We start from the raw sequence: 13,592 nt of genomic DNA on the forward strand, positions 1-13,592 counted from the left end.
TCAAGGAAACTGTGGAGACAGGATTTCATCAATCAAGAATAAACAGTCATACTGGTTACGTCCTAGAGATTTTACTTTTCCTTCTTCTGGTATTACTTTCTCTTACAGATGGTTGAGTAGAATGAAATACAGAAAATTATGTAGATGGTGAAACAGGAAAAGAAACAAATTACTTGAAAGAGCAGGATATAATTATTTTGGCATGTGAGAATTATTTAAAGTTATAAAGGTTGGCAAAAATATTATACATTAAACTACATGGTTAGCACATGTAGTTCAGAACTAAGGTTTCACTAGGGCTTATAACATTTCTGTGGTTTTTGAACTTAAAATGATGATTCTAAATAAAATTGTATCAAAAGCAAACATAGTCACTTTTTTAAAGTGGATGTTGCTTGTTTTAGGTAATGTGGATATACAAAAATGTATATGTAATAATTCAGTGAATATAATCTTTTTGTTTAGGAGAGAAGCCATATGAATGCCCAAACTGCAAGAAACGTTTTTCCCATTCTGGTTCCTATAGTTCACACATAAGCAGTAAGAAATGTATCAGCCTCATGCCTGTGAATGGGCGGCCAAGGACAGGAATCAAGACGTCTCAGTGTTCCTCGCCATCTCTGTCGGCATCACCAGGCAGTCCCACGCGACCACAGATCCGGCAAAAGATAGAGAATAAACCCCTTCAAGAACAACTTTCTGTAAACCAAATTAAAACTGAACCTGTGGATTATGAATTCAAACCCATCGTGGTTGCTTCAGGAATCAACTGTTCAACCCCTTTACAAAACGGGGTTTTTAGCGGTGGTGGCCCATTGCAGGCGACCAGCTCTCCTCAGGGTGTGGTGCAAGCTGTTGTTCTGCCAACAGTTGGTTTGGTGTCTCCCATTAGCATCAATTTAAGTGACATTCAGAATGTACTTAAAGTGGCAGTCGATGGTAATGTCATACGGCAAGTTTTGGAGAATAATCAAGCCAATCTTGCATCCAAAGAACAAGACACAATCAGTGCTTCATCCCTACAACAAGGTGGCCACTCTGTGATTTCAGCCATCAGCCTTCCTTTGGTTGATCAAGATGGAACAACCAAAATTATCATTAACTACAGTCTGGAGCAGCCCAGTCAACTTCAGGTTGTTCCGCAGAATTTAAAAAAAGAAAATCCGGTCCCCACAAACAGCTGCAAAAGCGAGAAGCTACCAGAAGATCTGACTGTTAAGTCTGAGAAGGACAAAAGCTTTGAAGGAGGCGCGGATGACAGCACTTGCCTTCTGTGTGACGACTGTCCGGGCGATCTCAATGCACTTCCCGAACTGAAGCACTATGACCTGCAGCAGCCTGCGCAGCCGCCTCCAGCCCCGGCCCCAGAAGCGGAGAAGCCCGAGGCCTCTGTCCCTTCAGGCGCTGGGGATGGCAGTTTGTCCCCCAGTCACCCACCTCTGAAGAACCTCTTGTCCCTTCTGAAAGCATATTATGCTTTGAACGCACAGCCCAGCGCGGAGGAGCTCTCCAAAATCGCCGACTCGGTGAACCTGCCCCTGGACGTCGTTAAGAAGTGGTTTGAGAAGATGCAGGCTGGGCAGATTTCAGTGCAGCCTTCTGAACCGTCTTCTCCTGAACCCGGCACAGTAAACATCCCCGTGAAGAACGAGGATCAGCCTCCACCCACGACTGACAGTGAAGCCCAGGACGGCACAAAAAGCCTACAGAGCCCTCTGAAGAAGACTGACTCTCCGGGTCCGCCGGCGGGATCAGCCGTCAGCGGCTCTAGAAGCAGTACCCCGTCCCCGTCCCCTCTCAACCTCTCCTCATCCAGAAATCCACAGGGTTACCCGTACACAGCGGAGGGTGCACAGGAAGAGCCTCAAGTAGAACCTCTTGATCTTTCACTACCAAAGCAACAGGGAGAATCATTGGAAAGGTCAACTATCACTAGTGTTTACCAGAACAGTGTTTATTCTGTCCAGGAAGAACCCTTGAACTTGTCTTGTGCAAAAAAGGAGCCACAAAAGGACACTTGTGTTACAGACTCAGAACCAGTTGTAAATGTAATCCCACCAAGTGCCAACCCCATAAATATTGCTATCCCGACAGTCACTGCCCAGTTACCCACAATCGTGGCCATTGCTGACCAGAACAGTGTTCCGTGCTTACGCGCACTGGCTGCCAATAAGCAGACTATTCTGATTCCCCAGGTGGCTTACACATACTCAGCTACAGTCAGCCCTGCCGTCCAGGAGCCACCCTTGAAAGTCATCCAGCCCAACGGAAGTCAGGTAAAATATATCCTCATCCTGAATCCACCAGTGAATGCTAGTTTGATGTCTTTGAAAGTTGCCTAATAAAAATGAGTCACCACAGAGCCAAAAAGGTTGTTACAAACTGCCGTTTCCAAAATGAAGTAGATCGTTGTTTGCTTTAATTTTTTGTGGCATGGTTGATGTTTTCCGTTGTTTACTAATCCGGGATATTGTTATCAACTGAGGTGTGAGTGACAATGATTTATGAGTCTCAGCTAAACATCTGCTTGAGATTACAAATGAAAGAGAAAAGCAAAATTGGGATGCTCATTGATGGAATTACTATTTTGTAGTTAAATTCCCAAAATTAGTGATAGTTTCTGCCTTGATTATGAGCATTAGTAAATGGAGATACTAGAGTACTTAAAAGTTCATGGAAAAGGGCTATTGAAAGATAAGTTTCCGGTGGCATAAAAACAAATGTTTGGGATCCGTGTGTAGATTTTCCTTATGCACATTCATGATACACTTTGGAAGATCTTTCCTATATTCCTGTCCACAGGTGAGCACCAGGCAGACCAGCTACCGCTTCTCACATACTAACACCTCATTTTACAAAAGCCTTCATTAAACAAGAATTCCGTACCTGAAGACCTTAACCTAGGGAACTTGCCAATCATCTTCTGAGCTGTAGGTGTTAGTAGGAGGAAATGTGGCTGTGAATCTATATATTCACTCTCCTCTCTACGGAAATGTACATGGTAGTTTCGGGTGTGGCTTCTTATGTGACTCTTGTATGTCTCATTGTCCAGGCTTTTCTCATGTCACTAACCTTGACGTCTCCTCGTGTTTTCCATCAACTTCTGATTGAAAGATTGAATCCAATGAATTATAGAGATAGCTATTTGATCTTTCATGTAAATGTCTTCTATAAGTAGGTTCAGCTATAACAATTTCAATATCCTGTTCAGATGTGTGTTTGCTGCTTTTGTTCTCCCTTAAATATCGCTACTGACTTAGTTTCCTGTCATTGTGATAACTCTTGTACAACCCATGAATTCCTCTAGATTTTTCGTGTATAGAGCACTTTCTAGGCATTTGAGTACAAAAACATTTGTGCAGTCTTAGGACTAGATGAAATAGCAATGAAAGCAGTCAGGTTTTTTTAGCACCCGTTGGCAGCTCAGAAATGACCCCAGCAAATGACTGCGCCTCTCCTACCTTAGCAAAGCTGTCAGAAATGTGGAAAGCATTGGACTTGCAGAAAGGTTAGCAGTTTAGAGGCAGTAAAACGGGAGGCTAGAGAAAAGACCCAAGCTCTTAGAGGACCTATTCCTCATGTCCCTGCAGGATGATTCCATCAGCAGAGCCTCCTGCCAGAACTGCCTTCCTGAGATTGCCTGCATTTTGTTTTCATTCTACTAGAATTCTAAAGATTCATTTTGACTACCAAGTATTCCTGCTTAAAAATGTGGACCTGCTTGCATTTTTTTTTCCAGTCTGCCCCGTAAAACAGTGGTAGAGCAGAGCTCCTTCCTTCCGATGAGACAAATGTTAGCTCCAAGAATCTAAGGACCACTTTTTAAAAGTCTAAATTCTTGCCTAGTGAAAGCCAGAATGAAAAACAAAGGCGAATAATGCAGTCATATGTTACCGATTAATTCATACACTTTTCAAACTTTCTGCAAATTTTTCACACAAAAAGCTTCACGTGGAACCAAGTAAATTTTGTTAGTACACACTGTACATTCTTTTTATACCCTTTCCTTCCGGTGCCAGGTATTATGTTTTTGCTGTAGTTTTGTCTGTATCAGGCCCACCTCATTTTTATCCACAGCAACCCCCTCTTGTCGTCTTCCCTTGCTGTAGGAACTGAGCCACGGTGACAAGCACTGTGCTTGCTTTGGTCAAGTTGTTGAAATTATAAATCAGTTAATCTTTAATCTATGCTTTTATTTGCATCCCTTGTTTCTATGTTAAGCTGTATTTTCTTATTCTCGTCTTCCTTTAGGATGAAAGGCAAGACACTAGCTCAGAAGGGGTGTCAAACGTCGAGGATCAGAATGACTCTGATTCTACGCCACCCAAAAAGAAAATGCGAAAGACAGAAAATGGAATGTATGCTTGTGATCTGTGTGATAAGATATTCCAGAAGAGTAGCTCATTATTGAGACACAAATATGAACACACAGGTATGTCAGCGAACACACACATATTGGCCTTTCTAAAAGTGCCTGTGCTATGATGTACTGAAAAAGTGCTAGGTCAAAAAGTGCTAATGTTCTTTGAATTAATGGTCTTTCTGTTTTTCACTTCTCTGATCTTGCCACATTAGCTGTCCACCTGCTTCCACCTGGTGTATTTAAGTTCTGTGCCTTTATTTTTTTTTTCCTGTCTTTAAATGACTTGGTATCCCTTTAACTCATCACAGTGTTTATTCTGTCCGCACTGATTTCATGCAAGATCATGCTGTATAAATAAGCATACAGTACCCATTAGTGGAAAACAGATCAGCGGGCTAACGCAGTGAGACAGGATCTGGCCCTATAAGAGAAAGCGCTGCTTCCTAAGTGTGCAGCGTGCCCAGCATCAGAAGGGTTCAGGTAAGCCTACTGTGTGTAGGAAGAACCTCTGTCTAGATCCTAGGGCCCCTTCCAACCCTGAGGTTCCACAATTCTTCCACAGACTAGACACTCTTTAGGATAACTCAGAGATGGACAACAGGAGCTAAGAATGTTTTCTTCGCGTTTGATAGCCCCTGAAAGCGATGGAGACTCACGACGTGAAGTCGCAGGAAGGCGGGGTGTCAGCATGCGGTGAATGGCGCTGTTGGCGCAGAGCCACGCCCATCTGTCCCCCGTGTCTGCCGGCTTCCCTCGCAGGCCTCACGGGCAGAGCGCGGTGTGTCACGGAGCCCACTTGGCACGCACAGCCGCACGTGTTGACCGTCTGGCTCTTCCAGAAAACACTTGCCGACTCCTGGCCCCACTCCCTCCGTCCTGCGGCCTGCTAGCGAAGTTCGGCGGCGGTCCCCGGGAGGGCAGGAGAGCCCCGACAAGTGTTTACACTCGCTGTGGCGTGAACACGCCTGCCAGGCTGACTCCAGGCTCCAGGAGTCGCGGGCTTCCGGACAGTGCAGAATCTGAGAAAGGAAGGCGCCCCAGACGCGCCAGCCAGGCACAGGGCCATCGAGTCCCTCCACTCCCGCCTCCCTCTGAGAGACAGGGTCGCTGTCCCAGGCACAGGGCGATCCAGTCCCTCCACTCCCGCCTCCCTCTGTGAGAGACGGGGTCGCTGTCCCAGGCACAGGGCGATCCAGTCCCTCCACTCCCGCCTCCCTCTGAGAGAGACGGGGTCGCTGTCCCAGGCACAGGGCGATCGAGTCCCTCCACTCCTGTCTCCCTCTGAGAGACGGGGTCGCTGTCCTAGGCACAGGGCGATCCAGTCCCTCCTCCCGCCTCCCTCTGAGAGACGGGGTCGCTGTCCCAGGCACAGGGCTATGGCGGTCCCTCCACTCCCGCCTCCCTCTGAGAGACAGGGTCGCTGTCCCAGGCACAGGGCTATGGCGGTCCCTCCACTCCCGCCTCCCTCTGAGAGAGACGGGGTCGCTGTCCCAGGCACAGGGCGATCCAGTCCCTCCATTCCCGCCTCCCTCTGTGAGAGACACGGTCGCTGTCCCAGACACAGGGCGATCCAGTCCCTCCATTCCCGCCTCCCTCTGAGAGACGGGGTCGCTGTCCCAGGCACAGGGTGATTGAGTCCCTCCACTCCCGCCTCCCTCTGAGAGACGGGGTCGCTGTCCCAGGCACAGGGCGATCCAGTCCCTCCACTCCCGCCTCCCTCTGAGAGACTGAGAGACGGGGTCGCTGTCCCAGGCACAGGGCGATCCAGTCCCTCCATTCCCGCCTCCCTCTGAGAGACGGGGTCGCTGTCCCAGGCACAGGGCTATGGCGGTCCCTCCTCCCGCCTCCCGCTCCTGCTGGCCACACTCACCTTTCACATCCTTAGCAACTATGCTCATGCACCTCTTAGAACAGGTACGGAACTCTTCCCTCCCTCAGCCCTCAGCGACACCGGGCGATTCCCGGAGCACCCCGGCACGCTTCTCAGAACACCTTGAGACTGGGGATCCCGGCCTCAGCCAGGCGATGAGGCAGCCCGGTCCCCGCTGGCCCCCGGGGGGCCGCCACCTCTCCAGGAGCGGGGACGCGGTGTCCACCCCGCCTCGCGGCACCCCTGCCCCGGGAGCCGTCCCACGGGAGCCGCACCCCTGCCCCACGCCTCCACCCCCGGCTCCGTCCCACGGGAGCCGCACCCCTGCCCCACGCCTCCACCCCCGGCTCCGTCCCACGGGAGCTGCACCCCTGCCCCACGCCTCCACCCCCTGCTACGTCCCACGGGAGCTGCACCCCTGCCCCACACCTCCACCCCGGCTCCGTCCCACGGGAGCCGCACCCCTGCCCCACGCCTCCACCCCCGGCTCCGTCCCACGGGAGCCGTACCCCTGCCCCACGCCTCCACCCCCGGCTCTGTCCCACGGGAGCCGCACCCCAGCCCCACGCCTCCACCCCCGGCTCCGTCCCACGGGAGCTGCACCCCAGCCCCACGCCTCCACCCCCTGCTACGTCCCACGGGAGCTGCACCCCTGCCCCACACCTCCACCCCGGCTCCGTCCCACGGGAGCCGCACCCCTGCCCCACGCCTCCACCCCCGGCTCCGTCCCACGGGAGCCGTACCCCTGCCCCACGCCTCCACCCCCGGCTCTGTCCCACGGGAGCCGCACCCCAGCCCCACGCCTCCACCCCCGGCTCCGTCCCACGGGAGCTGCACCCCTGCCCCACGGGAGCGCTGACCAGTGACCCAGCGCTGTGCTCTCTTCCAGGGAAACGACCTCACGAGTGCGGGATCTGCAAGAAGGCGTTCAAACACAAACACCACCTGATCGAGCACATGCGACTGCACTCGGGGGAAAAGCCCTACCAATGTGACAAGTGCGGAAAGCGCTTCTCGCACTCGGGCTCCTACTCGCAGCACATGAACCACCGCTACTCCTACTGCAAGCGCGAGGCGGAGGAGCGCGGGGGCGCCGAGCCCGAGCCGGAAGAGGCGGGCCCGGAAGGGGCGGGGCCGGAAGCCGTGCGGCGCGAGCGCGCGGGCGACTCCGACGAGCGGGAGAGCCTGACGCGGGAGGAGGACGACGAGAGCGACAAGGACGACGACGAGGAGGAGGACAGGGAGCTGGAGGAGCTGCAGGACGGGAAGGGATGTGGCAGGCCGCAGGGGGACGGGGACGAGGACGGGGACGAGGAGGAGGAGGCCGCGGAGGAGGAAGAAGGCGCGGGGGCGGAGGCCGGGGCCGCGGGGCCCGCGGGCAGCGTGGAGCAGAAAGTGAGCGAGGGCGGCGAGCGCGCGTCCGGAGAGCGAGCCAACGAGGCCTGAGCGCGCCGGCGCGAGTGGAGGCCGGCCGGTGGTGCGGAGGGCTCTCCAGTACCCATGCTTGCGCGGGAGCGCCTACTGTGCTTCCTGTTCACTACTGTGTAAAGTAAAAACAGCGACAAAAACACAAAAACAACAAAAAAGCAAAAAACACACAAAAAAATCCGGGTGTGCCTGAACCTCAGACCTAGTCATTTCTCAAGTTATGAACAAGTTTGTACCGTGAAGCAGATTAGGAAACTTGACTGACTCAGAAAGCGGAGACGGGACAGGGAGAGGAAGCTGAAGAATGAATTAGATAAGCATCCGGCATTGTTTCATGTGATCAGTATTAATTATCACTTACGTTGGTTTATTCTTACGCTGTACAATTGGGAGAAATTTTATAATTTTATATTGGTAAACATATGCTAAATCCGCTTCAGTATTTTATTATGTTTTTTAAAATGTGAGAATTTCTGCACTACAGAATTCCCTTCACGGAGAAGTGTAATGCGATTCCAAACCGTGCTGGCTACCCTGGCTCGATCAGCCTGCAAGGTAGCCATTTCGAACCCTTAGGTGTCGTAGTGGAGCGTATTCTCATGGGAAGTGTGTCGTTAGCCTTAAGAAAGCAGCCAGTAGAACGGAGGTTTCTTACTCGTGTGGGTTCAGATGGAGTTGAGGAGACGTCGTGGCGTTCCGATGGCAGGGACTACAGTGTTACTGCTGGGGAGGACAGCGGGGTCGTCAGAATCAGTGTTCGTAATTGTGTTCGCGTTCGTGGTAACCAATATGAAGGATATGATATGAAGCTTTGTATCTCCTTTGGCCTTAAGCAAGACCTGTGTGCTGTAAGTGCCATTTCTCAGTATTTCCCAGGCTCTCACCCGCCTTCATTCAGTGTGTGGCCTACAATAACTAGCATTTGTTGATTTGTTTGTTGCATCAAAATTCCCAAGGAAAGCTGAAAACCACTGACTCCTGTCAGAGAAACGGAAACACTGGGACATTTCACCTTTCAGTTGCTCAGTATTCATTTCGCGTTAATTGACTTCACAGTTTCTCGAATATAAATGAAAGGGAAATTTTCTAATCTGCTTTATCCATGTGCTTGCATTTCAGACATGGACATGCCATTGCTATTTGGCTCATAACTGTTTCCAAATGTTAGTTATTATGGACCCCGTTTATTAACAACATTAGCTGGTTTTTACCTATCAGTATTATTTTATTTCTTTTAGTTTATAGATCCGTGCAACATTTTTGTACTGTATGTCTTCAAACCTGGCAGTATTAATACCCTTCTTACTGACATATGTACTTTTAGTTTTAGAAAACTTTTATATTTATGTGTCTTATTTTTATATTTCTTTATTTATTACACAGTGTAGTGTATAATACTGTAGTTTGTATTAATACAATAATATATTTTAGTATGAAAATTTGGAAAGTTGATAAGATTTAAAGTAGAGATGCAATTGGTTGTCTTGCATTGAGATTTGATTTAACAGTGTTATGTTAACATTTATACTTGCCTTGGACTGTAGAACAGAATTTAAATGGGAATGTATTAGTTTTACAACTACAATCAAGTCATTTTACCTTTACCCAGTTTTTAATATAAAACTCTTAAATTTTGAAATTCACTGTGTGACTAATAGCATGATGCTCTACAGTTTTATTAAGAGATTAGCCTAACCATAAAACTCTCATTTCCTTAGTAAGCCAAATTAGGATTACCTTATATAAACAGTGTTGGGAACAATGTTTAACATTTTGTGCCAATTTGTTCCTGTATTCATGTATGTAAGCTACAATCTGACTCTTCATTTTTAAGTTCCTTGTCACACCATGGTCATTTTCTAGTTTTTTACCGGACTTCCCCCATCTCACAATAAAATGCATCAACAAGCCTGACCTGCTGTCATTCTTTGAATCATCATCAACTTTTCCTGTGGAAAGCTCTGTGAAATGGGGTATTGCACTGTCATCCTGCACTTGGTTCATCCTGGGCCGAGTCATGGGTAACTCTGAATGTAGACACTCACTACAAAATGATGGATTTTCTCAGGGCTGTGTGCTTCTGGAAAAGTCAGAGTTGACAACCAAAGGCCCCCTCAGGGGTTGTTCTTCCTGAACCCTCACCCCACTCCCTCTTGGAATCCCATGGCTTCTCCTCCTTCAGGGCGCTCCAGGGAAGCCTGAGTCTGAATGCCTTTCCTCTGCCCCCTCAGCTCTTTGCACTTGGCTCCTGGTAGCTCACGTACTGTCATCCACGTGCCTTCCCGCCGGAAATGGGGACCATGTCCATTGTAGTTGCTCTCACACCCCCGCTGCCTAGCAGATGCCTGGCCCTGGCTGCTATGACCAATGTGTATAGAATGACATTACAATTTGCATGTTTATGGAGCTCAGCTGTGCTTTCACTACTCTTTTTTTTTTTCCCCCAGTAATTTAATGATTTTTCTTACCTGAGTCTTATAAAACACTAGGCACAATAGAGATAATAATAATAAATTATCCTTCTTGTTGCCTTCCTGTTCTGATTTGTGGAGAGTTTATTTCTAGGTGTCTTCCTGGTGCCTCACCTCATGGTACATACCACAGGCATTCAAGGCTTGCGGATCTGCCTGCCTCCAAAAGGACCAATCCTGGTGGACCCTCCTCGCTCAAGAACCACCTCCCCTTCTAGGGCTCCGTGTTCCTATGCACTTGTGATCATCACGTTGCCTGCTTTCCTCTCACTGAGTGGTGATCCGATAAACACATGACCACCTGGGATTAGGCGACAGGAGTAAGCAATCCCTTCTTAGGAGGAAACCGCACAGTAATCACCACAACATAAAGCTCAAAGAGGAACATGCTTGCGATATATGGACAAATGGCTCATAAAGGAATTCAGGCTTTATCAGAAGTTTTCAAAAAGATCCACAGACTCTTCCCAGTGTTCCCTCAAATCACACGGCGTTAATTAAACCAGCACCATGTTATTCATGTCAAGCACAGCTGCTTCACTACAATTCCCAGAATTTTCACAAAAGCCTTAGAAATACAAGTAAAGACCACGTGCCCATACATACTAAATAGAATAATGTCACCACAAGCCTATCTGATCCCTACATCTGTACTCTTAACTGGCCTAAATCACATCTCATTGCAGAATGACTTCCAATATCTGCGTTCACACACAAGCCTCACGAATGGAAAACTTGTCTCCCAAGACTGATAAACATTTCATAGCATGATGGAAAAGAAAAGGCAGTGAGGGCGTGAGGTTTTTCAGATCTGTTTGCAGCCCCAAAAATAACCTTGAGAAGGGTACTATTAAGTACAGTGATAAAGCTGACAGGAAAATGTAAACTTAGAACAGGTTTCACCTCTTAAAAGACAAGGCAAGAATATTAGCACAAAACACGTGAATTTTGTTTTGGAAACACACCCCTCCCCCCCAAAAAATGGAATCCCCTCTGCTCCAGTGAACAAAACTGCTCAGTAGAATACTCCTTGTCTTTTAACAACATGTGAGACATTCATGAAGAGAAGCTATGTTATTGGCCATAGCACAACTCTCACGTGTCTAAGGGTTGCAAAGTATTTTCTCTGACTACAAAAGAATTACACTAGAAATCAGTAATAAATACATCTGGAAAACCCTCCAAATTACTGGAAAAGGAGCAGCACGTTAGTCTATGAATGGTAAAAGGAAATTATAAGATATGATGAAGTAAATGAAAATGTAATATCACAACTTCAGTATGCAGTTAAGGCAGTGTATAACAGTAACTCCGTATTAGGGAAAAGAAGGTTCAATCATCCAAGGTTGCACCTTCAGGAACTAGGGAAAAAAATAAAGTTAAACCCAAAACAAGAAAGAGGGAGGCCTCAGTAAGGAATAGATATATAGCAGAGAAAACAGAAAATAGAGTAAATCAATTAAATTGTAATTTACTTTTAAAGATTAAATTAATGAATCTCTCTGATAGATGAAGGGAAAAAGAGGCAACACAAAAAGCCAATATCAAGAATGAATGAAGAGACGTTCTTACAGATCCTACTCAATAAAAGGATAATGGAATTAATATTATTCCCATATATGTTTTGACCTAGATGAAAATAACATTTCTTAAAAGACCAAAACTCGTCCAAAAAGCAGTATATAACCTGAATAGTCTGACATCAAAGAAATTAAATTCTAGTTTAAAATATTACCACCAAAAAAATTCCCAGTCCAGATGGCTTTACTGGTGGTGTCTACCAAACATTTGAAGCTCATCCAGAACATAGATAAGTAGAAAACACTTGCTACCTCAATCTGTGAAGTTAGGACTAACCTGATAGCAAAACCAGCAAGTGACATTACAAAAAATAAAGACAACTCACTAATGTCTTTCATGAGCATGGATCCAAAAATTCTTAACAAAATACTGGGAAGTAAATTTGAATAGCATTATCACAAAGAAAATACATGAAGATCATGTGAGATTTAAACAAGGATTGCAAGATTCATTGCATATTCACAAATCAGTGTAATTTACAATATTTACAGAATAAATAAATCCATATAAATGAAGCACTGGAAAATCTCAACACCAAGTCATAAAAATTCTCGGCAATCTAAGACTAGAAGGGAATTTCCTCAACGTGATAAAGGACATCTTCAAAAATCCTATAGCTTAGCCGGCGCCGTGGCTCAATAGGCTAATCCTCCACCTTGCGGCGCCGGCACACCAGGTTCTAGTCCCGGTTGGGGCGCCGGATTCTGTCCCGGTTGCCCCTCTTCCAGGCCAGCTCTCTGCTATGGCCAGTGAGTGCAGTGGAGGATGGCCCAGGTGCTTGGGCCCTGCACCCCATGGGAGACCAGGAAAAGCACCTGGCTCCTGGCTCCTGCCAGGATCAGCGCGGTGCGCCGGCTGCAGCGGCGGCCATTGGAGGGTGAACCAACGGCAAAAGGAAGACCTTTCTCTCTCTGTCTCTCTCTCTCACTGTCCACTCTGCCTGTCAAAAAAAAAAAAAAAAATCCTATAGCTTTCAATGTGAAAGATTAAATACTTCCCTCCTGAAGTTAGGAACAAGACAGAATATCAACTCTCACACTTCTGTTAGAAATTGTGCAGGTGATCCCACTCAATGCAACATGACAAAAATAAAAGCTACAGACTGAGTAAAAGAGAAAAAGAAAATGGAGAGACATTCCAAGTTCTTGGATCACAAGACTCGCCCTCAGTTCCTCCCCAAATTTATTGACTCAATGCAATTCCAATCAAAATCCCAGCCACATATTGACAGGTTGGTTCTACATTTCTATGAAAATGCAAAAGATTTCAAGTAGGCAGAACAATCTTAGAACAGTTGGAGGACTTACACTATCTGGTTTCTAGAGTTATTTTTATAAAGCTAATGGATAGATCAAGAAAACAAAATGAAGAGTTGAGAAAAGACCCAAACATACATAGTGGATGTCTACCAAAAATGCCGAGTCCAATGCAATGGTGAGATGATGGACAAAAAGTGATACTTAGAAGGGGATTTCCTCAAAGTGATAATAGACATCTTTAAAAATCCTATAGTCTTCAGTGTGAAAGATTAAATACTTCCCTCCTGAAGTTAGGAACAAGACAGAATGTCAACTCTCACACTTGTTAAAAATTGTGCAGGAACTCTCACCCAATGCAACATGACAAAAAGATACAGATACTGATTTGTATCAATAAAAAAAGTGGTACTGATAGTAGATATTCATTTGCAGGAAAATTAACTTGATCCTTACCTCACACCCTATATATAAGTTGATTCAAAATGGATTATAAGCCTGAATTTGAGAGCTAAAATTATAAAACTTTTATAAGAAAACAAATTCTTTGTGACATTGGGTTAGGCAAATCTTTCTTTGATGGGACATAAAAAGCATGAATCATAAAATGGAAGAACTGGTAA

The 13,592-nt window shown here is 46.9% G+C and overlaps 1 protein-coding gene across 19 annotated transcripts in view; it reads left to right on the forward strand.

Moving 5' to 3' along the window:
- Window positions 1-9,575, forward strand: part of ZEB1 (zinc finger E-box binding homeobox 1) — a 182,242-nt gene extending 172,667 nt beyond the window's left edge. For all 19 annotated transcript variants that reach the window (XM_070056087.2, XM_070056086.2, XM_051821680.3 and 16 more), the window contains 3 exons: window positions 466-2,276; window positions 4,252-4,432; window positions 7,123-9,575. In XM_070056087.2, the coding sequence (XP_069912188.2) occupies window positions 466-2,276; window positions 4,252-4,432; window positions 7,123-7,679 (2,549 nt within the window). In that variant the 3' untranslated portion in view covers window positions 7,680-9,575. The remainder of the gene's footprint in view (window positions 1-465; window positions 2,277-4,251; window positions 4,433-7,122) is intronic.
- The last annotated feature ends 4,017 nt before the right edge of the window (window positions 9,576-13,592 follow it).

Source organism: Oryctolagus cuniculus, chromosome 13 (genome assembly GCF_051225735.1).
Source record: "Oryctolagus cuniculus isolate XC-2025 breed Fujian yellow rabbit chromosome 13, ASM5122573v1, whole genome shotgun sequence".
Lineage (NCBI taxonomy): Eukaryota > Metazoa > Chordata > Mammalia > Lagomorpha > Leporidae > Oryctolagus > Oryctolagus cuniculus.